Source organism: Macrotis lagotis, chromosome 5 (assembly GCF_037893015.1).
Source record: "Macrotis lagotis isolate mMagLag1 chromosome 5, bilby.v1.9.chrom.fasta, whole genome shotgun sequence".
In the NCBI taxonomy this organism is placed as follows: Eukaryota; Metazoa; Chordata; class Mammalia; order Peramelemorphia; family Peramelidae; genus Macrotis; species Macrotis lagotis.
The window spans coordinates 60,839,376-60,865,445 of NC_133662.1; the positions used below are offsets into that span (position 1 = coordinate 60,839,376).

At 37.4% G+C, this 26,070-nt stretch overlaps 1 protein-coding gene across 2 annotated transcripts in view; it reads left to right on the forward strand.

The window, feature by feature from the left end:
* CD109 (CD109 molecule) overlaps positions 1-26,070 on the forward strand; it is a 163,777-nt gene that overhangs the window by 112,200 nt on the left and 25,507 nt on the right. For both annotated transcript variants that reach the window (XM_074237331.1, XM_074237330.1), the window contains exons 22-27: positions 9,069-9,213; positions 11,199-11,375; positions 20,435-20,516; positions 22,177-22,405; positions 23,480-23,645; positions 25,771-25,961. In XM_074237331.1, the coding sequence (XP_074093432.1) occupies positions 9,069-9,213; positions 11,199-11,375; positions 20,435-20,516; positions 22,177-22,405; positions 23,480-23,645; positions 25,771-25,961 (990 nt within the window). The remainder of the gene's footprint in view (positions 1-9,068; positions 9,214-11,198; positions 11,376-20,434; positions 20,517-22,176; positions 22,406-23,479; positions 23,646-25,770; positions 25,962-26,070) is intronic.

The window sequence follows — 26,070 nt, forward strand, 5'->3', positions numbered from 1 at the left end:
AAATAAAAAAAGTAATAATAGGGGCAGCTAGGTGACACAATGGACAGAGCACCAGCTCAGGAGTCAGGAGCACCAGAGTTCAAATCTGGTCTCAGACACCCAACAATCACCCAGCTGTGTGACCTTGGGTAAGTCACCCCAACCCTATTGCCCTCCAAAAAACAAAATAAAGTAAAATAAAATAATAATGATAATGATAAAAAATGTGCTTCAGTCTGTGTTACAATACCACCAGCTCTGTCACAGGTAGATCACATTCTTTATGAGGAGTCCATCACAAAAGCTACTTCCATATTTTTCCACTGTTGCCACTGCTGATTGCAACTCCCTCTATTGGTACTTCACCACTAACATACCACTATTTTCTCTCTCCTTTCACTCTGTCCCTCTTCTTAAATGTGCTGCAGGGTAGCTGAGTGGCACAGCAGACTGATAACTGGTGCTGGGACCAAGAGGCCCAAGCCCACATGCCACCCCTAAGGCCCAGCAACCACCTGGCCCTGTGGTCCCAGACAGGCCATCCATTCCCAGCCCCTTGCAAGAAGTAAAAAGGAAAATGTGTTATATCTGACCACTCTTCCCCTGGTCTACCCTCTCCTCCATCACTCACATTCCCCCCTTCTCCCTGTTCCTCTTTTTCTCCTTCTTACTCTAGATGTCTATACATTGAGTATATATGCTGTTTCCTCTCCGAGTCACCTCTGATGAGAGTGAAGGTTCCCTCATTCCCCCTCGCCTTCCCTCCTTCCATATCATTGCAATAGCTCATTATAATAAAAAACCTCATTATATGAAATATCTTAGCCTATCCCACCTCTCCTTTCTCTTACTCCCATTACATTTCCCTTTTAGCCATTGACTCCATTTTTACAATATATTATATCTTCAAATTCAGCTCTCTCCTATGCTTCATCTGTAAAAGTTCCTTCTACCTGTTCTATTAAATGAGAAGTTTCTCATGATTATTATCAGTATCATTTTTCTATGAAAGAATACATGCAGTTCATCATCATTAAGTCCCTCATATTTTACCCTTCTCCTCCACTCTCTATGCTTCGCCTGAGTCCTGCATTCGAAGATCAAACTTTCTATTCAGCTCTGGCCATTTTAAGAGGAACATTTGAAATTCCCTTGGTTCATTGAAAGTCCATCTTTCTCCCTGGAAGAAGACATTCAGTTTTTCTGGGTAGTTGATTCTCAGTTGCATTCCAAGCTCTTTTGCCTTTTGGAATATTATATTCCAAGCCCTACGAGCCTTTAATGTAGTCGCTGCTATGTCCTGTGTGATCCTGACTGCAGATCCATGATATTTGAATTGTGTCCTTCTGACTACTTGTAATGTTTTCTCTTTGACTTGGGAGTTCTGGAACTTGGCTATAATATTCCTGGGGGTAGTTTTTTGGATCTTTTACTGGGGGAGATTGGTGGATTCTCTCAGTTTCTATTTTGCCCTCTGCTTCTTGGATATCTAGGCAATTTTCCTGTAGGAATTCTTTAAAAATGATGTCAAGGCTCTTTTCCTGATCATGACTTTCAGTTATCCTAATAATTTTTAAATTATCTTTCCTGAGTCTGTTTTCCAGATCATTTGTTTTTTCCAATGAGATGTTTCACATTTTCTTCTAATTTTTCATTCTTTTGCGTTTAAAGTACTGTGTCTTGACTTATTGTAAAGTCAGCAGCTTCCTTTAGTTCCATTCTACATCTGAAGGATTTGTTTTCCTCAGAGAGCTTTCTTATCTCTTTTTTCATCTGACTGCTTTTTAAAGCATTCTTCTCCTCAATAACTTTTTTGAACTGTTTTATCCATTTGACCTATACTGGTTTTTAACATGTTATTTTCTTTAGCATTTTTTGGATCTCCTTGACTAAGCTGCTGCCTTATTTTTCATGTTTTTCCTGCATCTTTCTCATTTCTTTTCCCAATTTTTCTTCTATCTCCCTTACTTGATTTTCAAAGTCTTTTTTGAGCTCTATCATAGCCTGAGCCCAATTTCCGTTTTTCTTGTTGTCTTTAGATGCAGGAGCTTGTACTTCCTCATGTTAATATTGAGTATTTTGAGCCTTCTTGGGATCATAGACAATGCATTTTTCAATGGTGTTCCTCTCTTTTTCTCTGTTTACTCATTCCCCCAGGCTGTGCCTGGTTTTGGGGTGCTTCCTGTACTTTTGAGTATTATTGGGACACCCTCCTACCAGGATCTCAGTGTGTGAGGCTCTGTCTTCTCTCTTGGTCTGTGAATGACCACAAGTGCACCCCTCTGCCACAGGGCTGAGATGGGGGTCCTAGACTGTGATCAGGATCTGAATATGGTCAGAGCCCCAGAGTGCTGTTCCAGACCTTGAAAGTCTCTCTCCACTCCCCTACCTTGGGTATGCCGGGCACTCAAGGCTCAGTTGCCTGGTGGCTCCTGCTTACCAGCTCTGCCTGCTTCTGTTTCCTGGCTCTGGGCTGCCCAGTCATGCCGTTCACTGAATGCCCTGAGGGCTGGGCTTCATGTGCTTGCTCTGGCAGAGGTCTCCCTCTGATCTTCCAAGTTGTGCCCAGTGCTCCCTGGGCTGTAGATCAGGAAACTGCCCCCGATCATGAACCTCAGCTCCCAGGGCTGCCTCTGGGAGGCTGAAGTTCCTTCACTCTGGTGGGCTGCCACTCTAACCCCATGAAGCAGAGCCTTTCCACTATTTTCCAGGTTACCTTGGGCTGGAGAATTGCCTCATTGATCTTTCTGTGGGTTCTGTCTCTTGAAAATTTACTTAGAGTCATTATTTTATGATTTTTGAAATATTATAGAGAGAGCAACTAAGAAATGCTCTTCTCCTGTTGCCATCTTGGCTCTGCCCCCCTATGAATACTTCTAACATAACTTTGCTAATTGTCTCTGTCACATCCCTTTCACTGCCAAAAATCTTAGCATCATCTCCTCTCCCAGATCTTATTTCATCATCACTCTTTCACTCTCAACCCTTGATAGTTTGACTTCTTATGCCACCATTCTACTGAAACGTTTTTCAAGAGTTAACCAATGAGTAAATGATATGACCTAGTTGAAATAACACTGAATTTGAAATCTGCAGATCTGTTAGAGTATAACTATATGAGTATGGACTAGTTCCTTTAACTCCCAGAGTTGTTGGTTTCTCATCTTTTCCCTAGCTCTTAAGCAAGGATAGTATCAAAGCTTTGTCTTCACATTTCCTTTCTTCTCTGTACCTCTCAATTCCCCTCTTCCTTTCCTTCCTCATTCTCTGTTTGTTTGCTGATCACATCTGTATTTGGGCTTAATAACCATCTCTATGCAGATAATTGAAATCCACTTTTTTTTTCAGTCTCTCAAGAATCAAAGTCCCTGTTGTTACCTGATTCTTCAACTTGGATGATCCTTTTGATGATTCCTTTGGATCATCAAACTCTATGTCCAAAATTGAACTCTTGGTTTTTCCTTCACAAAAATATTCCCTTTCCTCCAAACTTCCCTACTTTTTTTGGTTGCTATCACTATCTTTATGCAACAGGCACATCAAAAGCACTTAAATATTTATTGACTGATTTATTGATTGATTCTTGTAATTTAACTCAATAGCCTCAGGATCACACTAGATTCTTTACTTCCCTCACTTCCTATATTTAATGTCGATTCTATCTTTGCATCATCTGTTAAATCTGTCTCCTTTCCATTAAAAAATTTAAATTTCCATTAAATCTATCTCCTGGCTATTACCCTAGTTCATATCCTCATCATCTCCAACTCAGCCCATTATAATAATCTCCTGTTTGATGTTCTTGCTTAGAAATTTTTCTTCCTTCAATCCATCCATCACAAAGCTGCCCAAACAACCTTCTTAAAATGCAGGTATGGCTGTGTCACACACTTACTCAAAAAACCTTCATGACTCCTTATTGTTTCTGTAAGAAAATACAAACTCTTTAGCTAAATATTTCATATCCTCTATGTCTGGCTCCATACCACATTTCCAGTGTTGTTTTACATTTCCCTCCTTTTTTTCCTCTGTGTCCCAGTAAAACTGATCTGTTAACTATTCCCTAGACTAAATATCTATTTTTAAATTCCGAGTATTTGCACAAACCATTCTCTTATGCCTAAAATGCATTTCTTTCTCACCTTCACCAAACTTCACTTGGCATCTCAAGTACCATCTCTTTGGTGAAGACTTCCCTGAACCCTTAGGAATCAACCCCAAGGACCACAAATATATTCATTTCATCTTCTGATTGTCTTGCATTTACTTTAACTGTGTCCATTTCTCTTTTTTTATAGGAAGACTTTATTTTCATATCATCAGTGTTTAGCTCTGTCCCCAGATATATAAAAGATATTCAATAAGTGTTCATTGTATGAATGAATTAAATAGAAAGTTTGTCCTTCATTCTTTTTTGTTTATATAATAGATTTATTATTATATTAAATGAATAAATGCATGATTTAAAAAATTATCCATTTCTAATATAATAAATAGCTATATATCCATATTAACAAAACCTCTTTGTGGTTCCCAATTTTTTTTATTTTTGTTCTTAGGGTTTTTTTTCCCAAGGCAGTGGGGTTAAATGGACTGCCCAAGGCCATACAGCTAGGTAATTATTAAATGTCTGAGGCCGGATGTGAACTCAGGTACTCCTGATTCCAGGGCTTTTGCTGTATCCACTGTAACACCTAGCCACCCCTCTCAATATTTTTTTAAAATTTTTAAAATTTTATTTTTTATTTAATATTTATTCCCATTTTGTACAAATAATGTTTTTTATACATTAATAAAATATTCTTGTTTAAGAGTAAATGAAATACCCCTCCCCCATAAATATAGACTCGCTTGAGTGATAAAGGGGAGAGAAAAATTAAAATTAAAAAAATAATAGTAATAATTGTAGGTATGGCCAGGCAGTGCAATGGACAGAGCACCAGCCCTGAAGCCATGAGCACCCGAGCCCACATCCGGCCCCAACAATCACCCAGCCATGTGACATGCAAACTACCTGAATCCCACTGCCCTGCAAAAACCAAAAAAGGAAAAAAGACCCAAAATAAAAATAAAATAGTAATAATAGTAGGGGTGGCTGGATGGTGGACAGAGCATTGGCCCTTGAGCCAGGAGCACCCAGGTCTGAATCCGGCCTCAGACACCCAATGATCACCCTGCTATGCAGCCCCAGGCAGGCCACCCAGCCCCATTTGCCCTTCACTCCCCCCCCCCCCCAAATAATAATAATAATAATAATAAATGTGCTTGAGTCTTTGTTCCAGCGCCATCAGCTCTGTCATGGGTGGATCACATTCTTTATGATAAGTCCATCACAAAAGTTACTTCTGTATTTTTTCCAATGTTGCCATTGCTGATCGCAACTCCCTCCTTTCTTATTTCTCCACTACCATGCACTATATTTTCTCTCTTCTTTCACTGTGACTCTGCTGTAGGGTAGCTGAGTGGTGCAGCAGACAGATCCCTGGTCCTGGGGCCAAGAGGCCCTGAGCCCCCATACCACCCCTTAGGCCCAGCATCCACCTGGCCCTAGGGTCTTGGACAGGCCTTCCAATCCCAGCCCCTTGCATGAAGTAAAAAAGAAAATGTGTTATATCTGGCCACTCTCCCCCTATGGTCCATCCTCTCCTCCATCACTCACATCACCCCTTCCCCCTGTCCCCCCCTTCTTACTCCAGATGCCTACACCCCATTGAGTATATATGCTGTTTCCTCTCCTAGTCACCTCTGATGAGAGCGAAGTTTCCCTCATTCCCCCTTGCCTTCTCCCCTTCCATATCATTGCAATAGCTCATTGTAATAAAGAAAAATCTTATTATATGAAATATCTTGGCCTATTCCACCTCTCCTTTTTCTTTCTCCCATTACATTTCCCTTTTTTCTATTGACTCCATTTTTATACCTTATTTTATCTTCAAATTCAGCTTTCTCCTGTGCTTCAACTATAAAAGCTCCTTCTACCTGCTCTATTAACTGAGAAAGTTCCTATGAGTATTATCAGTGTCATTTTTCTATGCAGGAATACATGCAATTCATCATCATTAAGTCCCTCATATTTTCCCCTCTCCTTCAATCTCCATGCTTCACCTGAGTCCTGTATCTGAAGATCAAATCTTCTGTTCAGCTCTGGCCATTCCAACAGGAACATTTGAAATTCCCCTGGTTCATTGAAAGTCCATCTTTTTCCCTGGAAGAGGACATTCAACCTTTCTGGGTAGTTGATTCTTGGCTGCATTCTAAGCTCTTTTGCCTTCCGGTATATTATATTCCAAGCCCTACGAGCTTCCAATGTAGTTGTTGCTAAGTCCTGTGTGATCCTTACTGCAGTTCCACGGTATTTGAACTGTGTCCTTCTGGCTACTTGTAATATTTTCTCTTTGACTTGGGAGTTCTGGAACTTGGCTATAATATTCCTAGGGGTTGGTTTTTTGGGATCTCTTTCTCTGGGGGGATCAGTGGATTCTCTCCATTTCTATTTTGCCCTCTGCTTCTAGAATATCAGGGCAATTTTCCTGTAGTAATTCTTTGAAAATGATGTCAAGGCTCTTTTCCTGATCATGACTTTCAGGTATTCCAATAATTTTTAAATTATCTTTCCTAAGTCTGTTTTCCATATCAGTTGTTTTTTCAATGAGATATTTCACATTTTCTTCTAATTTTTCATTTTTTTGGTTTTGAAGTATTGAGTCCCGTTTTCTCATAAATTCATCAATCTCCCTGAGTTCTATTCTTTGTCTGAAGGATTTCTTATCTCTTTTTCCATCTGGCCAATTTTGCTTTTTAAAGCATTCTTCTCAATAACTTTTTGAACTGTTTTATCCATTTGACCTAAGCTGGTTTTTAGCATGCTATTTTCTTCAGCATTTTTTTGGATTTCCTTGACTAGGCTGCTGACTTCATTTTCATGTTTTTCCTGCATCTCTCTCATTTCTTTTCCCAGTTTTTCCTTCTAACTGCTTCATTTGATTTTCAAAGTCATTTTTGAGCTCTGTCATAGCCTGAGCCCAATTTCTGTTTTTCTTGGAGTCTTTAGATGCAGGAGCTTGTGCTTCCTCATCTTCAGACTGAGTATTTTGATCCTTCTTGGGCTCACATGCAAAATATTTCTCAACGGTGTTCCTCTTGTTTCTCTGCGTGCTCATTTTCCGAGCCTGAGCCTGGTTTTGGGGTGCTTCCTGATCTTTTGGGACACTCCCACAAGGGTCTCGGTGTGTGAGGCTTTGTCCTCCCTCCTGGTCTGTGAATGACCATAAGCGCCCCCCTCTGCCATGGGGCTGAGGTGGGGGGCCCCTGCTGTTCTATGGGGGGGGCCTAGACTTTGGTCAGGATCTGAATGTGGTCAGAGCCCCAGAGTCCTGTTCCAGGGGCACAGGATAGAGCTCTGCAGTCTCTCTCTCTTCACTCCCCTCCCTCAGCTCAATGGGCTCATGCCCTGGGGGCTCCTGCTCGCTCTGGCAGAGGTCCCCCCTCTGGTCCCCCAATTTGTTCCTGGTGCTCCTCGGGGCCTAGCTCAGGAAACCCCTGCTGCTGTGAGCTGAGGGCTCCCAGTGCCCTGGGGCTGCCTCCTGGAGGCTGAAGTTCTTTGGCTCTGGCGGGCCACCCCTCTGGTGGGCCGCCCCTCCAACCCCAGGGAGCAGAGCCTTTCTGCTCTTTTCCAGGTTACCTCGAGTAGGAGAACTGCCTCATTGAGTCCCTCTGTGGGTTCTGTCTCTCGAAAATTTAGTTAGAGTCCTTAGCTTATGAGTTTTATGAGAGAGCGCCTAAGACATGATCTGTTCTTGTGGCCATCTTGGCTCCACCCCCTTGTCCTTCATTCTTGAAGAAGACCATGACATCAGGGAGATACCATGAAAAGAACATGAATTAGATTTGAGTGAGGGGGAGCTATGCTATTTCATCAGCCACACTTTCTCCTCCAGAATCATCTGGATCTAGTGACCAGATGTGATTCAGTATGATTAGAGATGGCCCTGGATGTGGGGCAATCAGGGTTAAGTGATTTGCCCAAGGTCACACAGCTAGTAAGTGTGTGAGGCTGGTTTTGACTCCTGTCCTGACTCCAAAGCCAATGCTTTATCCACTGTGCCACCTAGCTGAAATACTTGTGGGCAGAATCTAAACTTGCTTTATTGTTTTTAGGTTTGTGACTTATGGAAAATTCCACAAATTCTTTTGGAAAGGGGTTTTTTATTTTAAAATTTTATTTTTATTTTTAATTTATAGAGTAAAACAAGCACTTCCATATCATAGTATTATGAAAAATGTAACTGCACATAAAACTGCAAATCTGCTATGCACAATTTGCTATTCTTTTCAAAAATACAACAAAATTATCATTAAAATTTTTTTTTCTTCCCTTGCCCTCAACTGCCACCTAGAGATAGCTACCATTAGATACATCTAGGAAAGGGATTTTGAAAGAATTCCAATTATAAGCCTTATTTAATTAGAAAGAAAGCACTTCTATATTTAGAGAACTTTCAAAGAATTTGAAAAATAGGAATTTTTTTTGTATTTTTATTCTCAGTTTCTCATTTAGTACCAGCTATTTAAAGGTACTTAATATATATTTAATCGTTTGAAAGACAGTTGATAGAACATATGGTTTAATGTTCAGAGTTCTGGATTTGGAATCCAATGACCTTGAATCAGCTAGCTAGTCAATAAATATTTATTAATTCCTATTCTGTGCTCAGATACTAGAGCTAAGCACAAGGTATACAAAAAAGGGCAAAAGTCAGCCTGTACTTTTAAGAAATTCACATTGTAATGACCTGGATTTGAATTTTGACTTTTTATTTAGTGACTATAAATGTGGGCAAGCCTCTTGACCTCAGTTTACTTCTCTGTATATTAGAATTATTCATATTTGCAATTCTTCATGGCAATGCTGTGAGGAAAGTGTTTTGCAAATTATTTGAATTATAACAACAGTCACCACAAATGTATAGTTTTTTTAAAGTATAATTTAAAAGTACTATATAACTGGCAAGCAGTTCTCACTAATAATAGGTCAGCTGTATAAGTTGTTTAATAGATATGGAATTAATTATCTTTATTTGTCTTGTCAGGCTGAAGGAATAGAGAAGTCACACTCACAGTCTCTCCTCTTGGACCTCACTGGCAACAAATTATCAACTACAGACCAAACATTGAACTTCACCTTCCCTCCTGATACGGTGATCGGTAGTGAAAGAATTCACATTACTGCTGTTGGTAAGAATATAATGTATGGGTTTTTTTTTTTTTTATGTTTATATCTCGCTGTAGATTTTCCCCCCTTTTTCAGTCTCTTTTAGGGGGGAAATGATATCAAGCTCTATAGAATTTTGACTATGGTGTGAAAAGACATGTTATTTAGATTTATAAATGGCAAGTGTCCCTGATTCAGTAAGTTGGAGGGACAGATTGGAACAGAGAGGCAATATTTTTAGTCTATAGAACACAACTATGATTAATCATGGTTTCTGACTTGTTTTGGAAACCTGAATGACTTGGGTCTTTCTTGGAAAGATGGTGTAGGAAATATGAAGATCTGGGAAGATGATTTTGGTAACACTGGCATAGCTCTTCAAGAAAAAGTTGTAATGTAAAAAGAAAGTTACTTTTGCTAATACTGAATGGAACATTTTATTATCTTCAAACAATGCTTTTAGAAACTAAGCAGAGCAGAAACACTACAGTTAGCTCATATTGTGAGGACATTTCTCATCTTGAGTTTTTTTTTAAATTTTTTTAAGAAAGATTTTATTTATTTTGAGTTTTACAATTTTTCCCCTAATCTTGCTTCTCTCCCCTCTACCCCCCACATTGAGTTTTTTTATTTTGACGTAATTTTAATTTATTCTGTTTGGCAACTTTTTTATTTTTAATGAGACATAAAATAGATGGGAACAGAAGAAGATACCACCAAAACTCTAAACTATGTAAGATTTTGATATTTCCTATAGTCATGAGAAATTCAGCTGTTAAATACTCACTACTGCCTTCTTCATATAATACATGGTCAAGACCACAGGGGTCCTTTTAATTCAGTTTTTACTAGCATCAGAATAGTATTTAGGTCATTGTGAAAGCACAGCCTTTTTCCAAGAAGTGTGATTATACAGATGTGTTTTACAAATAAAATACAGTTAGAGGAAAAATTTTAATCAATGACATCTGAATTTGATATTAGTGACAAGCCACCAATATTTTAGGATCTGGAAACATCTTTGTTTTTGCCCTCTTGGGGACTCTGCTAATTCACATCTGCCAGGCTAAGAATCCTTTTATTTTTCCCTTTTCCATATATTTCCCACTTGTCCTCTGAAAATAAAAATATTGTATTTTAGCTGGAATTCTCAGAAGAAATAAGTATGTTGTACTTGAGTTTTCCATTTAGCGGGACCCATTTGTCCAGGTACCTTCCATGATGTTGGAATGCCAGGCAGTGGGGAAAGTGGAAGTAAAGAATATATGTTTCAAACTCTTATTTAAGGGAAACTGTGCTGAAGCATTAATGAGAAGGGGGGAAAACTTGGGTAAATCTCAAAAAAAACGTGACTCAGGGTTAGTCTGGCAAAATCGTAACAATAACAAATGATTCTAATTCTGGAGGGGTTTGGTCCTCCAGATAAGAGATCATACTCTACCAATATCTTAATTTGTGGACCCAGTTTCTAAGCTTACACCATTGTCTCTATTAGAATGAGTTCTTTCAGTGGATTTGGTAACAGTGTCCTAGGGTACCTGGCTCCTCTCCAACATGGACTACCAGACCAGTCTTTGTTATCATTGCCAATTTGCTCAATGTGAGGTGAAATCTCATAATTGTTTTGATATTCATAGCGCTTATTCCTTCTTATGATCATTAATATGAGTAAACCAAACAAGAGAGCAATATAATCAACTCCACTTGTTTGGCAACTAGTAACATTTTAAAATAAATGAAATTCAATTCCTGAAATACTATATTCCCGTCAGATCTTTTTTTCCCCTGTTAAGTCTCCATCATGATTCTTTGTTCATTCATTTGCATTGGTTTTTCCTTTCATGGGGTCTTTACAGGAGCAGATGATCTAGTTTGCTGTATACTTCATTTTTCAAGTTGCAATTAGTTCAGTTCTTTGGTTATATGAATGAAGTCTACTATCAAAAGTTAATATTTATAGAGTGTTTATGGCATGACCCTATTCATGAATTTAACCTTTTGTTTACAGGAGATATTCTTGGGCCTTCTATCAATGGTTTAGAGTCATTGATTCGGATGCCTTATGGCTGTGGTGAACAAAATATGATCAACTTTGCTCCAAATATCTATGTTTTGAACTACCTGACAAATACAAGACAACTAACAGATAAGGTGAAAGACAAAGCCATCTCATTTATGAGGCAAGGTCAGTATTTTCGGAAGCAAACAACTTTCTGTTTAAATATACTTTTTTTGCATCTTTCAGAACTACTTAGCCCTGTATAGATATTTCAAAAGAGGTGAATTTTGTCTAATATTTCTTGTGGATAGTAATGGGAATGGATTAAAGAGTGATAAGAGGCTACAGATTAGAGAAGACAACATTGAAAGGAGAAATGTAAGGGAGCCTGATCTGGCTCTCAATTCAACCAATTAAACAATTCACAAGCAACTTTTATTTTGGAAAATTTTTATATTTTATTTTTTCAAATTAAATCATTTTAACATTTGTGTTTTTTTAAATTTTGAGTTCCAAATTGTCTCACTGTTTTTCTTCTTTCCTCCCTCTTTGAGAAGACAAGAAATATCATATAGATTATACATGTAAAATATTTTCATATTAGCTATGTTGCAAAAGAAAGCAGAAACCAAAAACCCTCCAAGAAAAATAAAGTAAAAACAGGTATATTTAGATCTTCATTCAGACTCTATCGGTTTTTTCTTTGGGAGTGGATAACTTTTTTCATCATAAATTCTTTGGAATTGTCTAAAAATATGTATTTGGGAATTGGGAACCAAGGATCAAATGAAACGTAAGGGAGAAGGTAGAGAATAGATCCTAAGCAAAGAAATAAGGAACAATATTAAAGGTTTTGATAGCATCATTTGCTTCCACAATATAAATAGAGGGTGACAGTTGATCCTAGGACAGAATTCTCTGTTTTGCTTAGCAGTACAGTGTGGGTTAGGAGCTTTCTCAGAGTGAGACGGGACTCTGGAGAGCCTTGTAATTGCTAATAGCAGCACAGGTATAGGAATTATGGTCCTTGGAGAGTCTTATTTGCCCTTTTGAATGCCCGGAACTATTCATTTATCAGTCTATGAAGTCCATGGAATCTTTTAAATATTGATCAAGACATAATTAGGCTGTCCCTAAGCTCTTGGTACCATTTTAAGTTTTAATAGTTTTAAACTATTCTATATTTTAGATACATAGACGGTTGCTTTTGAAATAGCACTAGAGGGGTGGTTGGTGGCACAGTGGGTAGAGCACTAACCCTGGAGTCAGGAGTACCTGAGTTCAAATTCAGCCTCAGACACTTAATAATTACCTAGCTGTGTGGCCTTGGGCAAGCTACTTAACCCCATTTGCCTTGCAAAATCCTAAAAAAAAAAATAGCACTAGAAATATGCATGACAATTTCCTCTAAGGTTTTATAGATCATGAGTATTTGGGACCATCTCATAGTTTATCTATCAACTAGGAAGGTTTTACTTAAGTTGTTTTAAGGGAAATCAGAGAGACTATTATTTATGATTATAATTTTTAAAAAAATAAAGCTGAATAAAATCTCTTGGAATAGCACAGGAAATTCTACATTCTATATTCTATATATGCTTTATAAACTAGAACTATGATTATTCAAAATTTACTATTCTAAAATAAACAATTCTCATAGTTACATAGGAGGATCATTCCATTTAAGTTTTCTTTTAAATTAAGTTTTTTTTTCAGTAAAAATATTTTCCTCCCTCCCATTTTACCTCTTTTATTGGGGGGAAAAAAAACTTGTAACAAATGTGAATGAATAGTCAAGCGGAACAGATTTTCATAGTGACTCTGAATGATGACTAATTATGATTCCAGAGCACTGATGAATGAATAATGCTATCCACCTTCTCAGAGAAAGAGATTATGGACAGAATATGCAGGATGAGACTTAAGAAAGGCCAAAGATCTCAGTGTCTTTATTTCTCCTAAAAATGACTTGTGTTCATTAGAATATTTTTTTAAGTTGAGATGCTCCAAAGTAACTTTTCAAAAATTTAGGGGCATCTCAGAACAAGAATGTTTTGTAATTTATTGTTCTTGCAAAGGTTAGAGATGGATATGAAAGACATTTATTAATTTTCCACAGAAATGAAAAAGGTTAGAGATGGATATGAAAGAAATTTATTGCTTTTTACAGAAATAAAAAAAAACAAACCAATCTTCCATCCTCTTTCAGGAAGCTAGGAATGTATAGTTTCTATGGACTACACTTTAAAGGGATGGGGAGGTTTTGGAAAACTATGTCATGGAACACTGAACTATATCTGGCTCTTAGACAATTCTCTGGCCACCATTGAACTAAACTATACTGTGAAAGTAATATAGAAATTAAAGTATTAATTAAGATGATATCTAGGTCAGAAACAGTCTGTCTCCTTTTAAAGACTGAGTTATTTTTGCTACGCTTTCCAAAATTCCTTATATGATTGGTTTTCATTTAAAAAAAATTAAATGACTGGTGAGTCATTATTATATTATTAAATCTGCTTACTTGAGCAATGAGATTTTTTCCCCTACTTGATTCATTCTTTGGCCTAGGAGATCAACATGTTAACATTATGTTTTGGCCAAAATAATTATTATCTCAATGAAAGGAAGTAGAAAGAGACAACAGCATTTATTATTAAGCACGTTTTGCTGAGCACCATACAAATACTATCTCATTGGGAGATAGTGCTATTTTTATCCTTATTTTATAGTTGAGGAAACTGAATTAGGCAGGATTTACATGTTTTGCCTAGAGTCTGAGTTTGGATTTGGACTCAGGTTTTCCTGACACTAGATTTAGTGTTCTATGCACTATGTCATCTAGCTACCTCTTTATTATTGAAAAAGAAGGAAAAAAGAAAAAAAAATCTCTACAAGGACCCAACAACATTGCAACAAAATGTAATTGATTTGTATTTTAAATAAACTGTTAATTGAAGGTTTCTTTCAGATATTTAATTCTTAGGGGTTGTATCACTTGAAGCCCAATTTTGTGAGCAACCAGAAAAATTGTTTTATGTGTATTATATTATCTTTAAAAAAAACCAGAAAAGGAAGCGGTTTTACAACTCTGGTGTAGTCAGTCTTCAAATTTTGATCCCGAGAAAAGAGTGAAAAATACAATTTCTTTTAGAAAAAGAACATATAAAAGTCCTCATTTGCTACCATTCTCCTTTTGGATAGATTGTGAAGAAAATGATCAGACCTCCCCAATGAAAAGTAATTAATGGAGGCTTTAGGAACCAAATTTATTTGAAAATAATATTAGCATCTAAGGTAATCAAACCATTTATTTTTTATTTTTTTAATTTATTTTTTATTCTCATTTTGTACAAATGTTTTTTTACATTTATAAAATATTCTTGTTTACAAGTAAACAAAATACCCCTCCTCCCCCATGAATATAGATAGACTTGTTTGGGCGAAAAAAGTAAAGGGGAGAGAAAAAAATTAAAATAAAAAAATAACAATAGTAATAATTGTAGGTATGGCCAGGTGGCGCAATGGACGAAGCACCAGCCCTGGAGCCACGAGCACCCGAGTCCACATCCAGCCTCGTAAACCCAACAATCACCCAGCCGTGTGACATGCAAGCCACCCGATCCCCACTGCCCTGCAAAAACCAAAAAGAAAAAAGAAAGAAAAAAAAGACCCAAAATAAAATAAAATAGTAATAATAGTAGGGGTGGCTGGGTGGCAGACAGAGCATTGGCCCCTGAGCCAGGAGCACCTGGGTCCAAATCCGGCCCCAGACACCCAAAGATCACCCTGCTATGTGGCCCCAGGCAGGCCATCCAGCCCTACTTGCCCTGCACCCTCCCCCAAATAATCATAACAAAAAATGTGCTTGAGTCTTTGTTCTAACACCAACAACTCTGTCATGGGTAGATCCCATTCCTTATGTTAAGTCCATCACAAAAGTTATTTCCATATTTTTCCACCGTTGCCATTGCTGATCGCAACTCCCTCCTTTCTTATTTCTCCACTACCATGTACTCTATTTTCTCTCTCCTTTCACTCTGACTCTGCTGTAGGGTCGCTGAGTGGCGCAGCAGACAGATCCCTGGTCCCGGGGCCAAGAAGCCCTGAGCCCCCATACCACCCCTTAGGCCCAGAATCCACCTGGCCCTATGGTCCTGGGCAGGCCTTCCATTCCCAGCCCCTTGCAAGAAGTAAGAAAGAAAATGTGTTATATCTGGCCACTCTCCCCGCCATGGTCCATCCTCTCCTCCTTTATTCACATCCCCACCCCTCCCCCCTGCTCCCGGCTCCTTCTTACTCCAGATGTCTATACCCCATTGAGTATATTTGCTGTTTTCTCTCCTAGCCATCTCTGATGAGAGCAAAGTTTCCCTCATTCCCCTTTGCCCCCCCTTCCATATCATTGCAATAGCTCATTGTAATAAAAAAAAACATGTGAAATATCTTGGACTATTCCCCCTCTCCTTTTTCTTTCTCCCATTCCATTTCCCTTTTTTTTCTATTGACTCGATTTTTACACCATATTTTACCTTCGAATTCAGCTTTCTCCTGTCCTTCAACTATAAAAGCTCTCTCTAACTGCTCTATTAACTGAGAAGGTTCATATGAGTATTATCAGTGTCATTTTTCTATGCAGGAATACATGCAGTTCATCCTCATTAAGTCCCTCATATTTCCCCCCTCTCCTCCAATCTCCATGCTTCACCTGAGTCCTGTATCTGAAGATCAAACCTTCTGTTTAGCTCTGGCCATTCCAAAAGGAACCTTTGAAATTCCCCTGGTTCATTGAAAGTCCATCTTTTTCCCTGGAAGAGGACATTCAACCTTGCTGGGTAGTTCATTCTTGGCTGCATTCTAAGCTCTCTTGCCTTCTGGTATATTGTATTCCAAGCCCTATGAGCTTCCAGTGTAGCTTCTGCTAAGTCCTGTGTGATCCTGACTGCAGCTCCACGATATTTGAACTATGTCCTTCTGGCTGCTTGTAATATTTTCTCTTTGACTTGGGAGTTCTGGAACTTGGCTATAATATTCCTAGGGGTTGGTTTTTTGGGATTTCTTTCTCAGGGGGATCAGTGTATTCTCTCCATTTCTATTTTGCTCTCTGCTTCTAGAATATCAGGGCAATTTTCCTGTAGTAATTCTTTGAAAATGATGTCAAGGCTCTTTTCCTGATCATGACTTTCAGGTATTCCAATAATTTTTAAATTATCTTTCCTAAGTTGGTTTTCCATATCAGTTGTTTTTTCAATGAGATATTTCACATTTTCTTCTAATTTTTCATTTTTTTGGTTTTGAAGTATTGATTCCTAATTTCTAGTAAATTCATCAATCTCCCTGAATTCTATTCTTTGTCTGAAGGATTTGTTCTCCTCAGAGCGTTTTCTTATCTCTTTTTCCATCTGGCCAATTTTGCTTTTTAAAGCATTCTTCTCCTCTAACTTTTTGAACTGTTCTATCCATTTGACCTAAGCTGGTTTTTAGCATGCTATTTTCTTCAGCATTTTTTTGGATTTCCTTGACTAAGCTGCTGACTTCATTTTCATGTTTTTCCTGCATCTCTCTCCTTTCTTTTCCCAGTTTTTCTTCCAACTCCCTCATTTGATTTTCAAAGTCTTTTTTGAGCTCTATCATAGCCTGAGCCCAATTTCTGTTTTTCTTGGAATCTTTAGATGCAGGAGCTTGTGCTTCCTCATCTTCAGACTGAGTATTTTGGTTCTTCTTGGGCTCATTTGCAAAATATTTCTCAATAATCTTCTTTTTGTTTCTCTGCTTGCTCATTTTCCCAGCCTGGGCCTGGTTTGGGGTGTTTCTTGAGCTTTTGGGACACTCCCACATGGGTCTCAGTGTGTGCGGCTCTGTCCTCCCTCTTGGTCTGTGAATGACCATAAGCGCCCCCCTCTGCCATGGGGCTGAGGTGGGGGGGCCCCTGCTGTTCTATGGGGGGGCCCCTGCTGTTCTATGGGGGTCCTAGACTGTGGTCAGGATCTGAATGTGGTCAGAGCCTCAGAGTCCTGTTTCAGGGGCAGAGGACAGAGCTAGGCAGTCTCTCTTCACTCCCCTTCCTCAGTTCAATGGGCTCATGCCCTGGGGGCTCCTGCTTACCGGCTCCACCTGCTTCTGTTTCCTGGATCAGGACTGGGGAAAGATGATGCTGCTTGCCGTGTGCCCCGAGGGCTGGGCTCCAAGTGCTTGCTCTGGCAGAGGTCCCCTGGTGTTCCCCCACTTTGTGCCCGGTGCTCCTCGGGGTGCAGCTCAGGAGACTCCCCCGCTGCTGTGAGCTGAGACCCCCAGCGCCCTGGGGCTGCCTCTGGGAGGCTGAGGTTCTTTGGCTCTGACAGGCCACCCCTCTGGTGGGCCGCCTCTCCAAGGGAGCAGACCCTTTCTGCTCTTTTCCCGGTTACCTTGAGTAGGATAACTGCCTCACTGGGTCCCTTTGTGGGTTCTGTCTCTCGAAAGTTTAGTTAGAGTCCTTAGCTGATGAGTTTTATCAGAGAGCTCCTAAGACTCGATCCCTTCTAATCAAACCGTTTATTAAGCTAAGTAGTCTCCATCCCTTACTGTGATTTTGTGCAAAATTATTTCTTAGATATTCTAATTACTGAAAAATTAATATCATATTAAAGCAAATGCATTTATTTCCTACACTATAAAAATAGCAGGAACTAGGGAGAAATACCAATTTTACTAATTTACAAAATACCAAATTTACTAATTTACTAAATAAATACCCTCTGTAACAAGAATTCTTAACCTGAGATCCATGGATAGATTTCAGGTGTCTTGACCATTTTCTCTTTTATTCATTTAAAAACATTGTTTTAAGAGGAGTTCATAGACTTTACTAGGCTGCCAAGGGATGGTAGTAACCAGGATGGACTTTAACCATGCTATATGAGTTAGAGAAACTGGAATGTTTAATTTGCACTGGGAAAAAAGAAGGAATCATGAAATCATATATTAAGAGTTTTTGATTATCCTAAAAGGACCTTAGAAAATACTCAGTCCCATCTTATCATTTTGCAGAAGAAAAAAACTCAGAAAGGTTGTAACTTGCGCAAGGGAACATGGATAGTAAATGGCAGAGATGGGAATTAAACTGAGTTCTTTCTAACTCCTCATCTAGTCCTCTTTTCACCATATCATCCTGTATTTTCAGTATTCTAAAAAAAAATACTTGAACTCTTGGGGAAGAAAAATTTTATTGTGTGACTATGGCAAGTTGCACTAGGGTATGTGTGTGTATGTGTTTGGGGGGCAGATTTCAACTCAATAAAAAAATTCTAAATAATTAGAGCTGTCTTTAATCAGGAGGGTAGTGAATTTTCCATCTCTGTGGATCTTCAAGGAGTTTCATGACTAATTGTTAGGAAAGTTTGGATGTTATTCTTGATTTGTGGAGTTATTGAACTAAATGTTCTTTCATATTTTTTCCTAAGATTAAGATTCTGTGATCATAATTTAGATTTTAATAATAATTCACATGAATAATATAATAAACTTATAGATATCTATCATCTCTCTGTCTATCCATCAGTCTGTCTTCTATCTGTCTTTCTGTTTCTTTCTCTATCTCTAAACTGGGAACTAAGTGACCCAGTGGCTCAATCTGGATTCTAGAAGATGTGAGTTTAGATCCTGTCTTAGACACCCACTAAGTGATCCTGGGCAAATAATTTCACCTCTAAATGATTCAGTCTTCTCAGATGTAAAATGGGGATAATATTAGTGACTACCTCCCATGATGACAAAGTGAGGTATTTGTAAAACACCAGGCAAACCTTAAAGTGCTATAGAAATGTTATGTATTATTGATATGATAAAATTGAATTACTTATAATTTTTTGTAGAAAAATTTCTCTTTATAATACACACACACACACACACACACACACACACTATATTCCCTTTATATAATAACGAGGATTTTTTCCCTTTTCTATTTAGAATCATAAGCCCAGGACATCATCACAGTAGAAATATTAACTATGTATCTCTGGATTAACTTTTTCCAAAGAATTAATTAGCCACCATAAATACATCATTAGGTTAAAATTGACTTAGAGGGTAAATAAAGTTATTCTGTTTATATTACTTAATACAAGTTTCTCCAGTCAGATGGAGAGAGGGAATATTTTCCCTCCAGGTTATGTTTTTCTAATTGTTGTCACCCATGATCATAGCTTGACATTTACATTCCCTATTCCAGCTAAATAAGCAAAGGAGATTTACTTCAGAATTGGAGAATTCAGTATTTTGTTTTCTTTGTGCTGCCTCTGACTGGTGGAGGATTGGTGATAGTTGTTGATGCAAAGTCCTGGAGGTCAGCCACCTGAGAGGTAATTTTCATGAGGACTGATCTCATCTCCATGATCTCATCCCCATGACCAATTTTACAATATCTCATACTTGGAACAATAGTTGTTGATAGGATTTGTGCCGTTAGAAGGCATATTGTCCCCTTTTTTCTGAATAGGTCATTCTGATATTAGAGATATTTTCCAAAGTTTACATGGGTCCCAAAATATTTTCATGTTTTACAAGATAAAAGTCACATTTCAATTGTGGCTATTCATAGTATAAAGCATTGAAGAGAGTCTGAATGGTGGACGAAATCTTGGTTTGCAAATCAAAGGCCTGAGTTCTTATCCTGGATTCCACTGTGATTTTAAGAAAGTTATTTATAAACTTGAGAAAATTGTTTAATATTTTTGTGACTCACTGCTACATTCTACTTTCCTGATGTAGTTAATGTGAAGAATAAGAAAGGAATTAAGTAAAAGATATTGATCAACAAATTTCTGCCTTAGTATCGGTAATAATTTGCCAAATCCATTATAATAAATACTTTAATATTAATTTTAATGGGTAGCTTTTTGATAAGGGGAAAAGGTGAATGTTAAAAAGGTGAATGTTCATTTTTTATGGTAAATTTTTAAATTAAAACTTAAAATTGAGCATATAAATATGACCACCTAACTTGTTTAGTAAGCATTTATAGATAATTTGATTTTTTATTGATAAATTATAACCATTAATTATAATCTCCCTTATCTCTTATTTCTTCTATTATATTGTAGTAGTCCAATACCTTTACATCCCTTACAGGATCTGCAATTGTATAAGCTGCATAAGTATCTGACTCCTTTTTTCTTTCCTTTCCTCCACCCTTGTTTTCTTTATGAGATAATATTGACTAGGAAATTAATAATACTGAACATCCTCATCTCTTTTTATGTCTTCAGGCTACCAAAGAGAACTTCTGTACCAAAGGGATGATGGTTCTTTCAGTGCTTTTGGAAATAATGATCCTTCTGGTAGCACATGGTATGTATGTTTATCAGCAAAAATAATCTATATCTTAGATCAGGAATACATAATTCAGATAATTCCCTGAGATGAAAATGTTCAAGAAACTGGCAGACATTTCTCAATGGTTTGTCTTGCAGCTTGGTTTTCATCAGAACCCAACTTTTAAGGGTATTCTCTGCAGGCAATAGTTTGAGACAATTCCGAAAAAAAGTCACTTTTATCTTTTTTGGAAGATGAATAGTATTTCTATCATTATGAGTGCAGTAACACAGAATGCTTTGAGATGATTGTACATCTGATGGGAACAATTAATGAAAACGACTATGTAGTAAAAGGATAGAATAGTTTGTCTGAATTTTCGAAAAATTTCTAACATAAAGTCAAATTCAGTGTATTGTTGAGGGTATAATAATTGATTAGAATTGCCATAGTAATAGAATTGCTTATTATTTGGAAATAGGAGATAAAACTGGAAATGTTGATTACAATGTCTTCTCCAAGCTATTGTCATAACCAATGACAACTCATCCAGTTGTTAATGATGTTATCACTGGATGACCTACTGATTCTTATCTATTATTGTAGTGTTATGTATTTAGAGCTAGAAGTGGCATTCATTTTAAAGATCATGAAACATTTTATAGATTCCTCCTTTTACAGATCATGAAACTAAGATTTAGAGTTTTGAAGTTCTTTTAAGCAGTAAGCATTTATTAAGTGTCTACTGTATGCTAAGTGCAGAGATACAAAAAGAGGCAAAAACTGTCCCAACCCTCATAGAATTTAAGAGCTAATGAGGGACAAAACTAGTGGATAACTGAGGTGACCTTTGAATCTATCTCTTCCTAACTCTAAGTCCAATACTTAGACACTAAATCTTATCTCTTCTTATCTGTATCTTATCTCTTCTTTTTCTGTATACCATTTACCTTTCTCTTCTGATATTTATAGAATATAATCCATCACTCCTCCATTAACATCCCACTTGGCATCCACTTCCTCTAAACTTGATAGTCTAGAAGGGAGAGTATTTCATTTGTTGTTTTTCCTCAAAAGTAATACATTTGTAGGGGTGGCTAGATGGTGCAGTGGATAGAGCACCGGCCTTGGAGTCAGGAGGACCTGAGTTCAAATCCGGCCTCAGACACTTAATAATTACCTAGCCGTGTGGCCTCGGGCAAGCCACTTAACCCCATTGCCTTGCAAAAATCTAAAAAAAAAGTAATATACTTGTGATCAGGGTAATACAAAAATAGTACAGTTTGGTTCTGTACTATAAATATTGAAAACCTTATTTGATTTCAGCAGGTATAAGATAGAATGTATAATTTTGCTTTTATTTCATAAATACATGGAATGTTTCACAACTCATACAAAATGAGTTTCTTTTTGGGGAATGAAGATAGTAATTATACTTCCACTTAGAGAACATTTTATTTATAAGATATGGATTTATAGGATTTATAGGACATAGTTTTCTTTAGTATCCATAGCATTACTTTGTTATTTTCCTTTTTGCTGTGCATTCTGCCTTTTCCTTCTCCCAACTATCTTTTCATCCCTCTGTTGGATTCTGTGGGGTAAAAAAAAATCATTCATTTGCTCATTTAATGATGTTTGGAAGATTTTGTAACATGTATTTAATTTTAAAAGTTCTATTTTTCCCCCCATCTAGGTTATCAGCTTTTGTCCTAAGATGTTTTCTTCAAGCTTCTTCTTACATAGATATTGATCAGGATGTGTTACACAGAACATTTTCTTGGCTCCAGAAACATAAAAAACCCAATGGTGAATTCTGGGAACCAGGAAGAGTGATCCATAGTGACCTTCAAGGTGGCAATAATAGTCCAGTTACCCTTACAGCCTATATTCTGACATCGCTCTTAGGTTATCAAAAGTACCAGGTATTTAACTTTTTGTTGTATTTGAATAAGTGAAATAAGAAGGAAGAGATGTTTAGGATCTAGAGACTCAGTTCCTTTGCTTTCTAAACCTTCTTCTAAGGATCTTAGTTTGATCATAAATTTCTTTGCTTCCCTATTCCAACATTCTTCTTGATAGCTAAGTTTCAGGTGTTGCTCAAGAAATTCTGTAATATATATATATGTATATATATATATTATATATGTATTTTGGTTAGGTTAGGCAATGGGGTTAAGTGGCTTGCCCGAGGCCACACGGCTAGGTAATTATTAAGTGTCTCAGGCCACATTTGAACTCAGGTGCTCCTGACTCCAGGGCTGGTGCTCTATCCACTGCATGTAAATTATACATACTTAGTTTTTGCAAGGCAGTGGGGTTAAGTGGCTTGCCCGAGGCCACACGGTAGGTAATTATTAAGTGTCTGAGGCCGGATTTGAACTCAGGTACTCCTGACTCCAAGGCCAGTGCTCTATCCACTGCTCCACCTAGCCGCCCCTGTAAATTATATTTTTAAAGAAAACTTACGCAAACATTGAAAGATGTGTTAATAATAAGTTAACAAATATAATTTAGAAGGAAGAGTTCTTTTAAAACTTAAAGTTATCTATTTTGGTAAAAACATTTCCCCAACTATTTGTCTGTTGATTTTCTTATTTATAAAAAAGATATATTTGTGACTGGACAGCTAGTTGGTGCAGTGGATACAGTGCTGAACCTGGAGTTACCGATCACTTTTCTAGTTTCCTGCCCCTGAACTGGGTGTGATAGATCATTTTGTTTCTTGAATTTGCAATATTCATATTTGAAACTGAATCATGCTATGCTTCCCAAGAATACACCCAATCCTTGCTTCAGGTCAGCATTCTTAGTTGGAGCTCTACCATTCATTCCTTCTTCCTCTGGGGAACAAGACCTAGTAACTTGTCATTGTAAAAGTTAGTTATCACTCTTAAAAAATGATAATATGTCAGATTCCTAAGTTTTCATCTAGGTTTGATATTTAAATGTGATAAAGGGGTTATTTTTAATACCCTAATATCTTCATGCTTATCTAGGTATCCATGGATATGAGAGAATCTGTTAACTTTTTGGAGTCCCAGTTCAGGGAAGGTGTTTTAGATAACTACACTCTTGCTCTCATAAGTTATGCTCTGTCATCTGTGGAAAGTTCAGAAGGGAGAGCCGCTCTGGATATTTTGAACCAGAGAGCAGAACATGAAGGTGAGTGTATTCTTTTATTACTTAGGAATTTTTTTTTTCTATTTTGTTCTAGACTTGTGATTTCTTTGATGTAGGGTTACAGATCTGCCTACTGAAAATTAAGGGACTTGTCCAGGACTTTCTGATTTAAAGGAAGCATAGAATGATGGATATATTACTGGACATGGAGTCACAAAGACCTGAGTTCAAATCTTTCCTCAACTATTTACTTGATATGTAATACTAGGCAAGTCATTAACCTTTTTGAACCTCAGTTTCTGCAGTTGTAACATGGGGTCATAATAGCATCTACCTCTTAGGATTGTGAGGATGGAATGTGATTTCAAACCTTAAGGTTTGTAATTACTTGCTGATATTATTATTAGAAAATGAGAGGTTTGGACTTCATGAAGGGACCCTTTTGGTCAACTGAGTGGTACCGTGGATAGAGTGATGGGCCTGGAATTAGAAGGACTTAGTTTAGTGAATTCACACTTGACCTCAGACACTTATTAGTTGTGTGACCCTAGGCTAGTCACTTAACCTTATTTGCCTCAGTTTCCCCATCTGTAAAATGAGCTGGAGAAGGAAATGGTAAACTTCTCCAGTATCATTGCCAAGAAAATCCTAAATGGGATCATGAAGAGATGGACATAACTAACTGACTAAACAGCAACAACCATACTTACTCTAATGATTTTAAAGCTGATATATGCTGATTGTTGTGATGACTTTCACCATTTTGAGTATTTGATGTCTCTTCTGCAAGGTGCCACAGTCTGTCTACTGTGTTATATATCCATTTGGTCATTCTACTCCATGCCTTTTATAACTTCAGGAGGTTCACCCACCCTTTTTCAATTGGAATATCATCAAAAGCTAAACATACTATTTTGATTTAATCAAAAGGCAGAATGTGCCCTATGGAGTATTGTGGGAACTTCATACTACTAGTAATAAATTCTGCAAGTTAATTAAAGGAGAGTTTCATACAATTGTCAGACACTTGTAAGACTTCAGAAAACATTGTTCCATTATCATCATCATCATCATTACTATTAACAAGATCAATTTATTAAGCATACATATACACACATACACATATACAAAGTATTACACATACACATGTATGTATGTATGTATGTGTATTTGTAAATATGTGTGTATATATATATATATATATATATAAACAGGTGTATGTTTATATACATACAAGGCACTATGTAATAAAAAAGGCAAAAGAGAGTCCCTGTACTAAAGGAGTTCACAATCTAATGGGGGAAGACAGCACACAAAACTAAGTTGAAAAAGAGAGGCTACTCATACAAGGCATGTGTAAATCCAGGGGAATTTATAAAATGATGAAATGGATACCCTGGGCTCTCTGCTTAAATGGGACGATCTAAATATGGGAGGAGCTAGATATTTATTGTTTATTTAGAATCTTTTCTAACCTATTCTAGATATGGGCCAATTGATTAAATAATAGTTTGAGAGCTCAAAGGAGATCAGAACCTCCAAACCCTCTCCTTCTCTCCTATTTTATAGATTAGGAGACCTGGAGTGATTAAATGACTCTTCCATAGTCATTCAGCTAGAAAAAATATCAGAGCGGGCATTTTGAACTCAAAGTTTAGTAGACATTCTGTTATAGCAGGCTGCCTCTCAAATGTTCCCATGGAAGAATTCAGTTTAATTTTCAATTCTGAATTCTCTCACTCCCACTTCTCTGTGTTCTACCTATTTGAGAAAAGAAAAACAGAACCCATTACTGATGTTTATGCAAAAACAATTCTTGCATTAGTCATGTCCAAAAAAATTATGCTGTATTCTGAGTCCATTACCTCTCTATTTTAAGATAAATGGTATGGGGGTGGCTAAGTGGCACAGTGAATAAAAGCACCAGCCCTGGAGTCAGGAGTACTTGAGTTCAAATCCAGCCTCAGTCACTTAATAATTACCTAGCTGTGTGGCCTTGGACAAGCCACTTAACCTCATTGCCTTGCCAAAAAAAAAAAAACAACAACCCTAAAAAGAGATTAAATAATTTGATCTACACTTTTTTTTAAACACACATAGGTTGAAAATAGTCTTAATTATCCAACTCTCATCTATTGTCTATTTTGATGATGTTGTTCTCTTGCAGGAGGCATGCAGTTTTGGGAATCATCAGTATCCAAACTTTCTGAATCCTGGCAGCCGAGTTCCTTGGATATTGAGGTGGCAGCGTATGCATTATTGTCACATTTCCTGCAAAATCGGATGGCAGAGGGGATGCCTATTATGAGGTGGTTAAGCAAGCAGAGAAATAAACTGGGAGGTTATTCCTCTACCCAGGTTAGAGCTGATAAGTTATTGATTATCTTTTTCTGAAAATATATGGGTTTTTTGGGTTTATGGAAATTTTTTATATGCTCTTCAGAGAGGTAGGATTCTGGACTTTATG